General features: G+C 48.5%; 2 protein-coding genes across 4 annotated transcripts; one reads left to right on the forward strand and one right to left on the reverse strand.

The window, feature by feature from the left end:
- The first annotated feature begins 321 nt into the window (after positions 1 to 321).
- On the forward strand, positions 322 to 9071 carry SPOUT1 (SPOUT domain containing methyltransferase 1). Of its 3 annotated transcripts, XM_090022416.1 has the most exons (13): positions 435 to 513; positions 668 to 783; positions 2157 to 2196; positions 2939 to 3055; positions 3746 to 3905; positions 4173 to 4262; positions 4682 to 4731; positions 5342 to 5472; positions 5986 to 6058; positions 6527 to 6625; positions 7178 to 7280; positions 8213 to 8360; positions 8816 to 9071. In XM_090022416.1, exons 4-13 carry the CDS (start codon positions 3001 to 3003, stop codon positions 8912 to 8914), a joined length of 1008 nt encoding a protein of 335 aa, XP_089878542.1. In that variant the 5' UTR covers positions 435 to 513; positions 668 to 783; positions 2157 to 2196; positions 2939 to 3000; the 3' UTR covers positions 8915 to 9071. The 3 variants fall into 3 exon arrangements, with proteins under 3 accessions (XP_089878540.1, XP_089878542.1, XP_089878541.1); XM_090022414.1 differs by lacking the exon at positions 668 to 783 and having other exon boundaries at positions 322 to 513; XM_090022415.1 differs by lacking the exon at positions 435 to 513 and having other exon boundaries at positions 539 to 783.
- A 1217-nt stretch (positions 9072 to 10288) lies between these two features.
- Positions 10289 to 15888, reverse strand: ENDOG (endonuclease G). The gene is made up of 3 exons (XM_090022543.1): positions 15377 to 15888; positions 11719 to 11828; positions 10289 to 10987 (listed from the first exon to the last, which is right to left on the reverse strand). The coding sequence occupies exons 1-3, from the start codon at positions 15848 to 15850 to the stop codon at positions 10702 to 10704; spliced, it is 870 nt and encodes a 289-aa protein (XP_089878669.1). The 5' UTR covers positions 15851 to 15888; the 3' UTR covers positions 10289 to 10701.
- Positions 15889 to 16713: the final 825 nt, after the last annotated feature.

Below are 16713 nucleotides of genomic sequence, written 5' to 3' on the forward strand. Positions count from 1 at the left end.
GGAAGGTACTTAGAAACATCCCAGGAAGGTTCAGACAGTGGGGAGCCTGCCTGGAGCAGGAGCTTGGACCAGCTTCTCCTGAGGGGCCCCTTCCAGTCCCCTTTTCCTGTGTATTAGCAAGAATGGTTAGTACTGCATTTAAAATATAGCTTTCTTGATGTTGCTGACCTCTTGCATCTCCCCCCATCCCCATAGCCCCCCCTGCACTATGGGTGGCGCGTACACAGCCAGCCCCGCCAAGAGATTGGTGCTTGGGCTCAGCCCTGCTCCCACTGAGGTTCAAGCAGGACTTCCCTCCTGGAGTGAAGGACCACCGTTTTGCGTCTCCCATCCAGCCCCAGAACTAGCCAGCCCCTACTTAGCTTCAGGGACGGCGCGGAGCCCCTAGCTTCGCCGGGTGCGGAGGTGATGACGTGTTTTCCTCCACCAATCAGCTGCCAGCGAAGAGCAGGGCGGAAGCGCAGGAGCAGCAAGATGGCGGAAGCTCCTGGCAAGCGGGCGCGGGGCGCGGAGGTGAGCACGTGGGTTGGTGCCGGCGGGCCTGGAGTGCGGGGTCCGGGCGCTGTACAGCCTGGGACCCTCCCCCCGGCCGGCAGGGCTGGAGGCTGCAAGGGGGAGAGGGCAGTGGAGGAACAGCCTGGTCAGACCCAGCCCTGCTCCCTTCCAGCCTCCGCGCTCTGCCGGCCCGTGACACCGGCCCGCTTCTTGCGTCCAAGGCATCGCGGGCCGTCGCCCAGCAAGAAGAACTAGAAGCCTCGCTTAGGACCGGAGGCCGCTCAGAAAGTAACTAATGTCTTGGGACAAAGGAAAGGGGAAACGGGGATGGGAGCGATGGTCCGAGGTCCAGAATGAGCGCTCCAAGGAGGGGCGCCGCAGAGCGCATTGAACGGTGCCCACTGGCTCTCGGACACGTCCGTGGAGCCAGTGGATGCTGCTGTGTGAAACTGCCAGGAGATGTGAATGGAGTGGGGACAGGAGAACAGCCCTGGGGGCCCTGTGTGTGACACAGGCCTTTTCATAAATCATTCTGGAACGTCGGCCAAAGCCCGCCAAGTAGAGCTATAAACCCCTCTCATGAGGGGTCACAGCACTGATCCTTTGGGACAAATAAAAGACAAAACGGATGGAAGCGAGGTCATGGGTTAACAACGAGTGCTCCAAGGGGGGCACCGAGCAGAGCACGCTAGGCAGCACCCACTGGCCCTCAAATGAGTCCAAGGAAGGAGCCAGCGAACGCTGCTCAGAGATGTGAATGGACCAGGGACAGGAAAATGGCCCTGCAGTCCCCAAGTGTCCTCTGGGTGACACAGGCCTATGTGGTTAAAGGTTGTGGGCAAAAAGCCTACCAAGTGAACCTATAAACCTTCCTCAGAAAGGGAGGCTACTGGAATTAAAGTGGCAACTGATTTCCGGGAACAAATGAGAACAAAACTGGGATGCCGGTGAAGGTCAAAGGTTCAAAATAAGTGCACCAAGGGAGGACACCGAGCAGAGCCCGCTGGCCCTCAAACGAGTCCAGGGAGCCAGCAGACACTGCCCAGTGGTACTCTGCTTGGAGACATGAACGGACCACGGACAGGAAAACAGTCTTGCAGTCCCAGGGCTCTTCTGTGTGATACAGACTTATTTGTCCACCTTTAAAAACACGTGGGCCCAGCCCACCAAGTCTCTCATTGGCCTCCCTTAGGTGGGGAGGCTACAGGAAAGGGAAAGGAGAAAACAGAGTTCTTGGGACAAATAATGAAAAAAACAAGGATGGGAGTGCCAGTTAGAGACTCAAAACACGTGTGCCAAGTGGGGACATCAAGCAGGAGCACATAGTTCAGTGCCCACGGGCCCTCAAATGAGTCCAAGGAGCCAGCAGAGACTGCCAGTGATACTCTGCCTGGAGACATGAACAGACCAGGGGCAGGAAAACAGCCCCGCAGTCCCAGGGGTCTTCTGTCTGACACAAGAGACTGGGCAAGATCAACCCATAGTCTGTCCCAGTAAATGGCAGGTCTTATGTTCTTACTCAACTGGGTATTTCTCAGTGCCTGGCTCATTCAAATTGCTCTGCCTTGGGAGGAGTGTATTAATACATTTGCAACATGAGTACTGGCTGATCCTCACTAGCCAGCTGATAGAATGGACATGGTTTACCCTTTCTGTTTTAGGGGGAAGAGAAGATCGACTGGCGAAAATGGAAAACGGAAAGTAAGGATCTTCTCATACATCCTCTTATAGAGCTTTGAGCAGTTCTAGAAAGAAACTAAAACCATGCCACGGAGCTATAGGCAGACTGTTACTGGGATTGAGCGCCCCTTTTATTTCAAAGTCATGGATTCAAAGCCAAAGTAGGCCAGCTGGCAATAAGAAAGTGCTATTCAAGGACTATTGTATGTAAAGCAGCTCATAGTTTCATAGTAGCTAGGGTCAGGAGGGACCCGAACAGATCATCTAGCCTGACTCCCTGCCACAGGCAGGAATGAATGCTGGGTTCACAATACCCCCCAGACAGGTGATCATCCAACCTCCTCTTGAATTTGCCCAAGGTAGGGGCAAGGACCACTTTCCTGGGAAGTTGGTTCCAGATTTTGGCCACCCTAATTGTAAAATATTGCCTCCTGATCTCTAACCTAAACCTATTCTCCATCAGCTTATTACCATTATTACTATCATGCCCGGTTTGCTAATAGAGATGTTTTCTTTTTACAAAAAACTTAATGAAGAAGCTAGCTTTCCCACTGCCTCAGCAAAGCAAAAACAGTCACTTTATGTTACTGCTGATAACTGCTATTCCCTCTGTTCCTGATGTAGTGTAATGCATCTTTTTTCTTCTCTGGCCCTTCCCTCATGCCATCACCCAATTCTGTCTAGTCTCCCTAAAATATGAGGTTGAGAATTTACTTGAGTTCTGGTGATAGCATTGTTTAAATTCTTGATCATTCTCTTTTAGAAAAGGCTGAAAAGAAAAAATGGAAGGAAATCAAGTTGTTGAACAGACTGGAAAAGCAAAGAATGCAGACGCTAATGGTGAAACAAAAAGAGGAAGAAAAGCCTAAAGAAGACAAAGGTAATGCCCAATCAGAGGGGGGCTCTGTAAGAGAAACCGGTGTTAGTGGGGCAGATAATTATACCAACTGTATAGGCAGAAATAACTATCTCAGGCAGCAACCTTCTCTTAGCTTTGTTGCCTGAACTTGTTAATCACCTGGCAGGTGAAATACATCCTTACAGCTCTGCTCCATCTTGCAGAACTGGTCAGTAAAGAGACCAACAAAATTCTGCTGGAGATGGTTTTCTTTGTACTTGCCTGCAGTGTATCATAATTCCTCCTCTTGTCTTAACCTCTCACCATCCTTGCCTGTAATGAAGTCCTTAGTATTTGTGCAGGAAGAATGTTGCCCATCTTCTAATTTTTAACCAGCTCGACTGAGCCATTGCATCCCCCTTTAGACATTTCCCACAGAGGGTCTCTTAAGCAATTTTCCCATTTGTATGAGAAGTAGGGTCCTTTAAAGATGTTTGGACTCCACCATTGGCTTTAACAAGTGTGTTGCCCTTAGCCTGCAAAGGGCACCACCTCAAAGAGCTTGGTATCCAGGCAACACTTTTAAATTCTTATTAGGATTCAAGTTGCATTGTACAAACGTAGAGCAGCCTCTACACCACTGAGGTTAAAATCTCAACAGCAGAAAGGACTGAATAACGCAAATGGGAGCAAAGCTTCATGGAGAGCTCTGACCCTTCTTTGTTTCTCTAGGACGTCACTACACTGTTAGTGTAGCTTTGCCAGGCTCTATACTGAACAATGCACAGTCCCCGGCATTACGGACATACCTGGCTGGGCAAATTGCCCGGGCCTGTGCCATCTTCCGCGTGGATGAGATTGTGGTGTTTGATGAAGAAGAAGAAGGCTTAAGGTAAGGGTAATTCCACCTTATTCCTTGAGTACTTTTTCTTTGTGCTTCCTGTTTCTTTGTACAGTTCTCAAATGGAGGGATGGTTGTTTGCTTTGGTGAGAACTGAGCTGGTAATGAGGGCAAGGCTCTCTCTCTGTAGTTGCTCTTTTTCTGGCTGTATACTTGTGAATTCTTCAGGTACCAATGAGATAGTGTTTCATGTGGGTCTTGACTCCATGAGCTGTGTAGCGGCCTGGCTGGTCACAGAACATGTCTGTTCTCTTTCAGGAGTGTGGAGGGGGAGTTTCATGGAATTGGGAAGAAAGGACAGGCTTGCGTGCAGCTGGCTCGGATTCTGCAGTACTTGGAATGTCCTCAGTAAGTCCAGTGTAATGGCTTCACGCATCATACACACTGCTAAAGCACTTGGACAGTTATTAATAGGAGAGCTGGCAACAGGAGATGTTGGTGACTAGAAAAATATGACCAGAAAGTTAGTAAAGTGCCCCGTTATTCAGTTTTCTCCTGTATTGTGCTACCATATTTGGAGGTGCAGGTTCCATTCTAGTTTGCCTGCTTTGCTCCCAAGTATGAGTCAAAATCCTGCATTAATGCACAGAAGAATACACTCTGGAAAGGGGGGCAGAGGGCACAAGGAAGTCCTAGTGTCTCACACCAGCATTCATTGACCGTCCCCAAGTGTGGCCAGAGCTGGGGCAATAGTGGGTTTTATTTAGAATTCAGACTGGGACTCCTTAGAAATGATACTGTTAAGACTCAAGTCTTTCTTTTCACAGATACCTGAGAAAATCTTTTTTTCCAAAACACCAGGATTTGCAGTTCGCAGGTAATGTCTTGATGTCCTCCCTTACCCTTTCTGTTCCCATCCTGACGCTACAGGCCTCCCTGTCCCAGATTAATGAGTCCACTTTATACTCTCAGCCCTTCATGAACTTACTTCCTTAGCCAAGCGGCCTGTTTTCATTCTAGCATGTGCTCCCCATAACTAGGGACCTACCTAAAATTGTGGTTCTGTGGATTTTGCAGAAACCATGAAAACCAGTGTTGTCCATGATTACTGGGAAATCTGGCATTGGCTGCAATTTCCCACAAAATCAACCGAAACCCCCCCCAGCAGTAGCGATGTAGACTGAGTGGAGGTGCCCTCTGCCAATCAGCGGCAAGGGACAGGGCCACCGTAAAATGCCTGTGAAATCAGGTCTGCCTGCTGCGAGTGGGCTGCAAAAGACCTTTCCTGTGCAAGAGAGCAAACATCATCACAGTTGTGATGCTCTATTTTACTTCTGGGCACTGGACTAGTCCAGGTTTCCATCAGTATGAGGCAGCAAGTGGTTTGCCCAGGAAGGGGAAGCCTGCTGACAGTCTGTCTCAACAGCTCTGCTTTCAGTCCTTCAGTAAATTCCTTCCCATGCACACTTTCTTGTGTACTGTTGCAGGGCTCCTGAACCCGTTGGACAGCCCCCATCACCTGCGGATAGATGAAGACTCAGAATACCGGGAAGGGGTGGTGGTAGACCAGCCCACCAAGCCAGGCAAAGGCTCCTTTGTGGACTGTGGAATGCGGAAGGTAGGGCCCGCAGGCCCCTCAGGATAAACTTCTCCGTTTGCTTTGCAGTCACTCCTTCCAAGGTCTAGGCTTGCAATGGGCTAATGAGGGGTTATCACAAGAGCCGCAACTTGCCATGGACCAGAACAGGTTAAAGCTGCCAGCTTCATGTACCCCATCTTCTCTGGCCTCTGCTCTTATAGCACCCCCTGCTGGATGTTGGTAGAAACGCCAGCTCCTTTGAGCTTCCTGCAAGAGAGCAAATGCCTTCATTGACTGTTGCCCGAACTAACGTTTCCTCTGTTGTCCAGCTCCATGAACTGGAAATTCATCATTGTCCACTGCAGCTGTTCTAACCCTCTTTGACCCGGATTGTATCTGGGTGATTTGCAGCTACACAAAACGAGTATCTGTCTGCACACATGCGGGCTGGAGTGTGTCTTGCTGAAATGTGATCTTTCTTTGCCTGTTACCTTTCTGTGGCTGGCTATCCTGATTTTTAATACTTTGTGCTGTGGTTGTCTGTTATTCTAGCGGGTGCAGATAGACAAACAGCTTGAACCAGGCCTTCGAGTCACTGTTCAACTAGATCAGCACCACAATCCAGGTAATGTCCCTCTGCCCTAGACAGGCTGACTAGGTCACACTACCCCTGCAATCTGCAGCATAATGTCAATCCTGCAGAATTTTTTCTTGGCCCTGGACTACCTCTGCCTTGAAAAACTGTCTGACGTGAGTCACTAGCTGTCTTTTCCTTTGTTCAAGCAACAGATAGAGTAAACCTTCCTCCAGACTTGTGGCCCTGGCACTCAGTTTCAGTTACTCATCTACTGTATATGGGTACTTAAAAGAAACGGTATGCTCATCTGTTTATTAAGACATGAACAGTGCTGAACACACCAAGTCTTCTCTAGCCATTTGTTAATAAATGTGAAGGATGCTGCTTGTTTGTTCATTATTACCTCTACTTCCCTGCCCCCTATAAAAATACTAGAGTGGGACACATGGGGTTCCCAACTGACGTCCAGTGGTGTCTAGAAGATGACAGAAGATAACCCACTTGTATCTCTTTCAGACTGCAAGACAAGGAAAGGCAGAGTAGTGTCCTCGCACCATCCAAGAACTGTGTCTGGCCTATACTGGGGTTACAGTGTCCGGTTAGCCTCCTGCCTAAGTGAGTACTTGGCCTGGGCTCTCTGTCACCCTCTGTTCTGGCTGGGTCAGGAGCACCAGATTCCCTTCACCTAGTCCTGAAGCAGCAAGGCCTGTAGTGCCCCAGTTACTCATGGATCCTGAGAACTCCTATTCCACTTGGTCAGTGGGAGCCTTCTAAAGCAGACATCACCTCCCAAAATGTAAAGAACCCTGGGCTAGGCTCCAAAAATACAAGACTTGAAAGCTGACATAATGTAATCATTGAATCCAGACAGATCCAGACATCCCTCCTGCTCACTAACTAATGACAGTTCTGGGGCTTGCTCCACTTTTTGGGGGAGGTGGTAGAGCTGGGAGCCTTTCTTTTGATGGACTACAAAGGCAGGCTGGGGGGCAAAAGGTGAGTCTTTTACACTAGATACTAAAATAGAATGATTGTTAGACTATTAGGGACAGCAACACAGTTCTCACTGCTCTGCAGTCTGTGTGGTAAGTACTGGCCTGTGTTTAAAACCACCCAGAATGGAACATTTAGCATGTAGTTTAATTTTCCTTAATGCTTCTTTTCCAGGTGCTGTCTTTGCTGAATGTCCTTTCAAAGAAGGCTATGACCTCTCTGTTGGAACTTCAGAGAAAGGGACCTGTGTGGACCAAGCAGTTCTCCCCTCCTTCAGGTAACTGGACCAGCTCCCTTACACTAAATGAGCTCCAAGTAGTGAGGAGCCAAAGGTTTCTCACTTGCCAAAGCCAAACCACATCCTGGTCCATTCTGCAGGATGGATCCTCTAATCCAAGTTTGTCAGCGTTAATGACTGACAGTTTTGCCATATGGCACTGTGGGGCAGTTAGGGCTGTTTTTTGCACTTGCCTGTGTGGCAAGTTTTGGTTCCATACCAGTCTTTTATTCCCATTCTCTACCTGAATTAGTAGTGGTGTTTGTGACTGATGGTCCAGGAAAGCAAGGTTTATTGCTTGGTCCTGCATGAAGCAAGGTTTATTTTGTATCATCTTTTATTGGATCAACTCTACAGCTGGGAGAGATGTTCGTAAAACTTTCAAGCACAAAGTGCACTTCCTTAGGTCTGGAAAAAAAGCAGTTGCAGACTAAGCTACATGCCAGTCAGCAAATTACACTGGCTTAACACCACTGCAGTAATGTAAATGATCACTTAAACTGTGAAGTGGACAGTAAACTGATGGAGGACAGGTTATCAAACATAATTGCAGACCAATGAAGGAGCAGTCACTGCAGATAAACTTGCATGAATGATATCATTTAAAGGGGAAGAAGACTGATACTTCCTGTAGAACAAAATGAGGTTAGGGGGGGACCATAAAACCACTGTCTAAGTCTTTTTGTTTGGTTTCTAGTAAATCTTACTGGGAGTGCTTGCTACCTACGTAACTTGCCCCTGAATTATTCAGATGCATGGTGTGTCGATTGTGGTTTAAACCAGCTCCTTTTTACCATGCCATTTGTGCTAAAAAGCAGCAAATTGCCTTTTTGTACAATTGCAGCAAGGGGAGATGTCTTGGGCAAAGCTGTAGCTTCCTCTGACTTGGTACTGCTGGTAAGATCCTGTCTGAGTTGTCTGCTGTCTTCCAGACATGCCCTGATAGTATTTGGAGGTCTACAAGGATTGGAAGTGGGTGTGGATGCTGACCCAAACCTGGAGGTCAATGACCCGAGTGTCCTGTTTGACTTTTACTTGAACACCTGTCCCAGCCAGGGCAGCCGCACCATCAGGACTGAGGTGAGGTGCTTCAATAAATAGCATAGTGATCATTTTACACCTGGGGAGCAGCACCTTCTCACTTGGTTATGGTTTAAGTGATCAGTGCCTAGTCATAAAAGTGGTATTGCCAAATATGTACATTCTCTCCTTAAAAAAGTGCTTTAAAAGCTCTGAGTGCAGCATTAATGAAGAATCTAAAATGTTATTTCTGTTGCTGCATCACAGAGGAGCCCTCACTATGGACTAGATCCCATTGTGCTAGGAACAAACTGCCCCTCCCCATGAGAGCTTTTCCACTAGGCTAGGCAAGGGTAGTATTTCTGTATCTATTGGCAGGGTTTTGTACGCTTTGCAGGGGGAACTGTAATCCTTAAACCATTAGCCACTACTTTTGTGTGTATTAATGATTCAAGCTGAAGTTCTGCTCTTGCACTGAGCAGTGATTCTAACTTAGTCTCTGGTTTTGCCTCTAGGAAGCCATACTGATCTCTCTATCTACACTGAGACCCCGAATCGACGAGGCTGTGAAGAAGCCACTGGCTCCTGAAGGAAAGCAAGCTGGTGATTTATGAAATGAGAATCTGCCTCCTCATACTGCTCCTGTCTTGGAGATGGACTGCTGCTCATTTAGTTTATTCTAAGGAGTAGAAGCTGGGAGCTATAGGTAGTTTCCAGATTGTTAGAGGCTAACAAAAGTACAATGTAAATAAAAGCTACATCTTTACTGAGTGACTGTCTCATACCAGAAGCAAGCAATATAACTTTAAAGTTGCTGGAGCCATCAAAGGCCTGAGCTCTTGAACCTAGGCCATGCTGATAAGTGGAGCTGGCTGGCACTTTAACAGGTAAAGTCCACTGGTGAATCACTAAGCAGCAAAAATGTTTTGGGACATGTATGACAACCTGCACTGAACTGAAGAGTCGGGGTAGTACCCACAGAGTCTGTGGACTGAAATTAGTGACTCCCATTGATCTTTCAGAGCTGTATTTCTTAAGCACCTCTAGAGACTATGCATCTTGTTTTTAAAGGCATTACATGTCTTTGAAAGAGTAACACCTAGGAAGGGCATGGCTTTCTAACGCCTCCTGTCACTGATGGCTATCTTCCAAGTGGCTGAGTTCTTGTAAAGCAGAACTGTGACTTAATTCTTTGCACTCACCTCTCCATACTTAGGTCAGTATGTCAGTTTAAAATTCTGGAGATCTAGGCAATGCAAAGAAGTGCCCAGGCATCTGTAGTAGTAGATAGGACTGCTTTAGGTGACAAGTCCTCAGTAGTGCTACAATGCAAGGGGGGGGGAAGATAGCTAATCCCACTAACAACATAGCTAACTGCTGCATGTAACTGAAGAGAGTTGTTCAAGGCTGTCCACACTTACAGCTGGGGCTATAGTACTGCCTGTGGGTACATACCACTTTGCTACAGCAAAAATGCTCCTTTATGCTCTTTACAGGTATTTTCTGGTTCCCTTAAAAGGGATGTGAGGAGCCATTCAGCCCTTAGAAAATCCTTAAAGGAACTGTTCAGGGTAAAATCTAATCCTTATTGCAGAAGTCTGCTATTAGAAGGCAGTGCTTTTATGCCAGAAGCTTTTGGATATCCACCACCACCAAGAGCTGGGACACAGTACAGTTGCGTGAAGATGGAAGAGCATCATCTTTCCTGGTGGGAATTGGCTCCATAGCTTTGAAACAATGAGCCTTAGATAACCTAGTTATGACAAGGGCAGGTTGAGTTTACTAAACCTGCAGCCTTAACATAGCAAAGACAGCAGACTGCAAGACAGTTGGAAAAAAAGCCCTGTCCACAATTATTTGGAAACATAATGCCCGAAGTAAAACATTTTGTAGTTTAAAAGTTTTATTCACAACACCTGGAAGTGGACTGAACCAGCCACATGAAAACAACCAGACAAAAATCAAATCAATACTAGGTAACGAATGGCTCCGTGTACATCTCACATTTAATTACCAGAGCTCAGCAAGAGTATTTCTCACTACCGTCCTCTTTTAAAAGTTCGTAGTTAGAGGGCTTTGCAGGCAGGTTGTTTACACACTTCCATGGAGCCACGTATCTGGGTGTTTGGCAGATTTTGCCCTGCAGTTTTACTGGAAATGCTCCAGGAGCCATTTCCAAGGGCCAAGCACACACAGATGCTAATCTTCAGCATTTTAATTTTGCTGGAACCTGGAAACAGCAGATCAGTTATTCTGGGCCACTGATGAGTTCCTAGTACCATTTTAATGGGAAGGGGGAATAAATTTGAACTCATAGACGCCTGCTAGTTACATTAAATCCTTTCCAGTAGTACCTCAGACCAACGGCAGACAGTAGTTCACAGCAGATTCACACGTGCCTTCAGCTCTTGCTTCCAGCTGTAATCATTTTTAATGTATTTGTTCTTTTCAAGATGTTTGGTACAAACAGCAGCCCTGATGCCCGCTCAATGCTCTCAACAGGAACCAGAAAATGTTCAAGTGGGATCTTCTCATCCACAGGACTGTTGGGCATCACATAGGAGCGCAGCTCTATCTCCCCGCTGAGCTTCTCTAAGATAAGCACTTTGAAGAAGTGAGTAGGGACTGCCACATGGTTCTTCCCAATCACCTGGTACTTGACATACATCTTCCCATCCGCTTCCATCCTACACAGAGAGATGTTCTGTCATTGATACCACTTAGCTAGTGCCCATGTCCACAGATCCCTGCTTCAAGTATTTTAGTTCCTTGTAGCTGAGATCACGCCTTGCACGGACTGGAGGACAGGACATGCAGGGCTCTATGATAGTGATCCGTGTTGCTTACTCTAAAACTTCCATTTAACTGAACCTCTTCAAGACATTGCTGTTGCTAGATGAAGAGTCTACAGGCACTTGCCCTTCATGACTACACAAGGTTGGAAAGGCAGCCCATGCAGGAGGACACAAGTGGCAAGGGAAAAGCTAATATTGCCTCTACTTGTGCAAGATGACTGGGCTATGAAAAATGATGCGAGATGAAGAGGAAATGTAACCTAAGCAAAGTGGAGAAAGTAAGAGGGGAGGGAATGTAAATCAAAAAGGAGTTTGGTCAAGAGGCTGATGGTTCCTCTGTGTGACATCCACCTATTTGTATCATGATTTAATCCTTTAGAGGACAACTAAATGGAATGATGGATAAGTTGATATGAATCATAAGGGGGTACTGGCCTACAAAATCACTCTACCCTTGAAAAGCATGGGAGGAGAGTAAAAATATTGAAGAGGACTCCCTACATACACTGCATCTACCCTCTTGCATAGAAGCATGGTTAAAGTCTTATCTTAATTTCAATTTTATCTTGATATTCCTGATTGATCGAAGTTTTAAAGTTGGTTTCAGTTTGTCTGATACTTACTTGGGCAGGAAGAGAGGGCCAGTGCAGACATACACGTTCTTGTTGTACTTGGTTAAACTCCGGCAATATTTTTCCAAGTTATTCCAGGCATTTTGGTTCAAATGAGGATCCTGGAAACAAATCATGATGGATTCTTAATTGTGGTAAAACACCCTGAAATCTTTGTTTTACTCTACCACTCCTATGTTCTCAGCTTCTCCTATAAGTTTGTGCATAGCACTTTTCATCCGTAGGTATTTTAGTGCATTACAAAGGCATTATCTGCATTTTCCAGATGGGATAACAGAGATAGAGATAGGCGAAGGGACTTGCCCGAGGTCACCAGGCAGAGTCAGCAGCAGAACCATGGACAGAACCTGTAAGTTTCAAGGATTCTACTCACATGTTCATCTTGTTCATAAAAACATAGGGCAGGAAAGGGACCCGCAGGCCAGAGGGCAGTCTCCTGCCACTGCAGATCATGAAATGCATTAAATCCAAAAGGGCCACAGCAATGTCCCACAGCTCGCCACCCCCTTGCATCATATAATCAAGCTGCCCTACTTAGTGTAACGTTCCACTTGAATAAAGGAAAGCACCCATGGGTGTTTTTATAGGACCACGGGCTTAGTCTGCTAGTAAACTGAACTGGCACTCAAATTACTTTGCTTACGAGTAGTGATTTTCAGCCAGGATCCCCCCAGCTCCTTTGAGGGGTGCTACAGGATGTCAGGAGATCAACAGACAATCTAAATAGATAAACACAGGCTCAAGCTTGTCCCTGCAGAAACAATCATCTACCTCCATTGGCCAGCCCCTCTGCAATATAAAAATGGGGGTGCCATTCAATTCAAACAAGTTATGAAGGGAGCCTCCCATCTAAAAAAAACTTGAGACCCACAGGCTTTGAGGATTCTCTCTTTTTGCAGAGGCAGTTTGGTCAGTCCTCTGCTCCTTAACCAGTCTGGGACTCAGAAGAACTACTCTCTGCTGTGACACAAGCTTTCCTATGGTTGGGGAACCACAGCTGCAGAGAAATAGAGTAAAAAATACTTCCATGCCACTGTAGGCGACTGGTAGGGGGGCCCCCTGAGATTGGCCCCCAAAAGTGCTGGGGGGCCTGTTTTGCTGAGCAGGCTGGCAGCATGTTGTGGGGGGCACTAAGCCACAGCATGTGGGTCCGGGCCCCTCTGGCCCCCGAGAGAGCTTTTAGCCCACCCCGGGGCCTGCCTACAAATTATGCCCCTCCAGACTCAGGACGCACCAGTCACCCATGCTTGCTACAAAGGAGTGTGACGGCAAACCCACTACAGACTGCACACACTTAAGGTGTAAGATTGCAGGGCTACAGCCATAAAATCATATGACTATGGCTGTGTCAGGATAACAATATAATTATACTGCTTTGGTTCTGCCTGTAAATTACCTGGCCTAGAACCTGTAGGTATCTGCTCCCTGCAGGCACAGATCTTATGAGTCTTTCACATGAGGAAGCTTTGCCATTCAGGACCTTGCATGGGCCTGCCCTTGCACACATTGTCACCAGTATCTGAAATCCTAACCCATCTCACTGGTATCATGCTAACCCTTTGCAATTCATTAACTATAACCTCTATGTCCTGTTTCTGAAGTGGGTGGGTCATAGACTGTTAGACTAGAAGGGACTGCTCTGACCTTTTCATCTGAGGGCCCGTGTTAAACAGGCCCCAGAACTTTAGGGCAGCGGCTTTCAAACTGGGGTCTGCAGACTGTCTGAGAGGTCCATGAAGGATGACTGCGGTCAACCAAAAATATGCAAATACCCACACTTACAATTCAAAGGGGTCTGTACCTTCATTCAAAATTTCCAAAGGGGTCCGTCCACACCTCTGTTAAAATTTTTTGTAGGGGTCCACATGTGAAAAAAGGTGAAAACCACTGAACTAGGATATTACACCCTAGCTCAGACTTGGGTCTCTCCCACTGCAACCGACTTAATTGTGTGTAGACGCATCATCTCGTAATTTACAGCAAAATGTGGGCTTTAGACTAAGTAGTATTAATAGAAATATTAGAGCAAAAAGGTATCAGCCACTGCCCTGCAGTGTTTGCAGCCAAGTGCTCCAGAAAAGGACTAACATATGAGAAAGTTGCAATGACTCGGTTTCACTGTCCAGGCTGCATGAGTGCAGTTTGGCCATGCGGATTTCTTCTGGGTCAGGGGTTGGTAATAACAAAATGAGGTTTTAACACACATCATGGCTGTGCGAGCAATCAAAATGCTTTGGAGAATGAAAAACACGTTGGAGAATGGAGCTGTCATTCTGGGACATCCATCGCTTTGGTGGTTACAGACCAGCTTGTTTCTTGGGGGTCCCTACAATACAGGAGTTTACCCAAGGGCAGTCAGGGAAGTTAGCAAAAAAACATGGTGGGACAAATGCTGAGACCGCCTTTCACAGTTAGGGCAGCAGCTGCCAGGACCCCAGGGCTTCTCCAGCGTCTGATTATGAGGTAGCTCTTACTGCTGGCAGAGTGGGGTCTTGGCAAGAGAGGAGGGACACAGTCAGGATAACCTCCCCCCAGCAACTAATGTTTTGAAGGATATCATGATTTTTAAGCCTCACAATTTGTAAGGGTGGGGGGATATAGGTCAGTGGTTCTCAGGTCCTGGTACAAAAACGGTTATCTGTAAACGTCAATGGCCAGTCCTGACCCAGTGCCCATCACTCCCGACCCGCTGTCCCCAGTCACCTCTGTATGCGGGGCAGGGGGTGGGTGTGTGGGGCATGGGGTGCCCCAAGCAGCCCCTTGCAGGAGGAGTTCTGCCAGCCTGCAAGGGAAAAGCCAGATTCACACATTTTTCTCCTTTAAAGGAGAATCCATTTTTGAAGTTTGTTGATCCCTTTGTAAAGTTTGTTTGTGACCCTTTCATATATGCTTGAGACCCACTTTTGGGTCACAACCCATGGGCTGAGAAATACTGCTCTAGGCCTCTGCTACACCTTACCCATATTGCTCACTTCTCTGGTGATCAGCACAACGCACTGAGTAGCCATATGTACAAACTAAGATGAGCCACAAATGCAGTAACAGGTTAAGCACGCAATACATTTAAACCGGCCATTCATGCAAAGGAAAGATCACCTGATAAACCCCACTATCCAGCTACCAGAGTCAACCTCCTATAAAGCTAGTTTGAAAATACAAAGTAACAACTCTACCCCTGATTTGTATCCAGCTTGGAGCTGGGCTCTATCAGGCTCCAGCCACACCTTACATATATGGTACAATTCACTGCTGAATCGCACTATTTTAGGCCAGCCCCGCGTGCAAAGAAAGATGGGCACAAATGCAAAGCAACGAACACGGAATTAACCGGTTCACTGTGCATTACATTTAGACGGGCCACGCATGCAAAGGAAAAGTCTCCCAATAGACATGACTATCCCTACCAGAGCCGGCCTGCTATAAAGTCAGTGTTTGAAGACACTAAGTAGCATCTTTACCGCGGGTTTTACCCGGGGGCTGGGCCTAGCCGGCCCTGCACAGGACACGAGTCGTGTCGGCAGCCACGTGTGCTAGGCAACAAAGCCCAGCAAGAGCCGCCGGCTGCAAGTTAGAGAGCAGCAGCTCCGGGGCTGGCGCCTGCGCCGCCCGTGCGAGGCGGGCTACCGGGTTCCGGGCGGGTCGCGGGCACCTGAGGCGCCACGTTGCTGAGGTAGAAGGTGTCCTGCATGGCGGCCTGGCTGCGGCGGTGGTTGGCGGCGGCGGCCAGGTGCCCGCGCTGGAAGCCGCTGCCGCGGTAGTCGGCGTTGGTGGCGCGGTGGTAGTCGTGCACCGCCTCGTCCTCGCGGAAGGCGCAGGCGGCGCGGGCAGCCGGGCCCTGCAGCCCCTCAGCGTCCAGGCGCTCCAGCACCCAGAGCGCGCCGCGCCCGCGCGGGTCGTAGGCCAGCACGTAGGACTCGCGGCTGCGCAGCTGCGCCAGCCCCGGCAGCCCGTACTTGGCCAGCTCGGCGCGGGCCGGGCCCGGCGGCGACGCCGCCTCCACCACCACCCCCGCCGGCGGCTCCGCGCCCCGGCGCCGCGCGCCCAGGCCCAGGCCCAGGCCCAGGCCGAGCCCCAGCCCCAGCCCCAGGCCGGCGGCGGGCAGCGCGAAGAGCCTGCGTGCCATGGCGCTCCCGCTCCTGTGACGCCGCGGCCCCGTCCTGCCCCACGGGCTGCGGGGCGGGGCGGGGCGGGACAGCCCCGCCCCGGCAGGTGCGCCCCGCGCCCGCCGGCCCCTGGCCTCCATTAGCCCCGCCAGACCTTTGCAAAATCCTTCATCGCAAGAAGCGGGGTTGTGCCCGGAAGTTCGCAGTTATGATTAGTACTACTTTTTGCAAAAATCTAAATGATTTACTTGCAAATTTCCAGTCACAAACGCCCTTCTTGCAATCACTTTTTTTTTTCCCTGCAAATCTAAAGTGGGTCTAATAAAAAATGCCATCTCTGCCAGGAGCCCTGATTCCTTTGCCTCTAAACCAGGGGCAGGCAATTATTTTGGGTGGAGGGCCACCTACTGAGTTTTGGCAAGCTATCCAGGCTCACGCAACAGGCACCCTAGGGCAGATTAAAAAAACTTGAAAAGTAACATTAAAGGCGCCTACTGGCTGAATAGGTTGGCTGGGCAGGCCACATCCACCCCTGCTCTGAACCAACAGAGCTGCAACCTGGATACCCCATCATTTTGGAGGCATCCAATAGGCCCAGCGCACACAAAACCCAAGTTGGTTTTTGGGGGGTTTTAAAGACTTTTTCCTGTTCCAAGCCAAATCAATTCCAAAACCATGAGTCAGTCCAGAACCGTAAGTGGCCCTACAGCCAGCAAACATCCTCTATTCCACCTGGGGCTTCAGTCATTTTCAGTGTCTTTTGGCAGGCATCCTACTTGCAGGCCCATGCCTGGAGACTTGGGGTTCAGATACCCCCCCTGAGTTTTGCCTGCTCAGCTGTAAGGCCACAGGAGCAACCCTCCCCCTTCCTATAAAATGGGCT

Source organism: Crocodylus siamensis, chromosome 11, assembly GCF_052110815.1.
Source record: "Crocodylus siamensis isolate JL-2025a chromosome 11, ASM5211081v1, whole genome shotgun sequence".
Taxonomy (NCBI): Eukaryota; Metazoa; Chordata; order Crocodylia; family Crocodylidae; genus Crocodylus; species Crocodylus siamensis.

What these genes read in the sequence shown, in the direction of transcription:
- ENDOG (XM_090022543.1), bottom strand. Translation starts at nt 15,850, where the DNA reads ATGGCACGCAGGCTCTTCGCGCTGCCCGCCGCCGGCCTGGGGCTGGGG. An exon ending in TCAGCAACGTGGCGCCTCAG is followed by an intron (nt 11,829 to 15,376) that starts GTGCCCGCGACC and finishes ATTTGTTTCCAG; the next exon opens with GATCCTCATTTGAACCAAAA. An exon ending in GGCCCTCTCTTCCTGCCCAA is followed by an intron (nt 10,988 to 11,718) that starts GTAAGTATCAGA and finishes CTCTCTGTGTAG; the next exon opens with GATGGAAGCGGATGGGAAGA.
- SPOUT1 (XM_090022414.1), top strand. Translation starts at nt 409, where the DNA reads ATGACGTGTTTTCCTCCACCAATCAGCTGCCAGCGAAGAGCAGGGCGG. An exon ending in AAAGCCTAAAGAAGACAAAG is followed by an intron (nt 3,056 to 3,745) that starts GTAATGCCCAAT and finishes TTGTTTCTCTAG; the next exon opens with GACGTCACTACACTGTTAGT. An exon ending in AGATCAGCACCACAATCCAG is followed by an intron (nt 6,059 to 6,526) that starts GTAATGTCCCTC and finishes TATCTCTTTCAG; the next exon opens with ACTGCAAGACAAGGAAAGGC.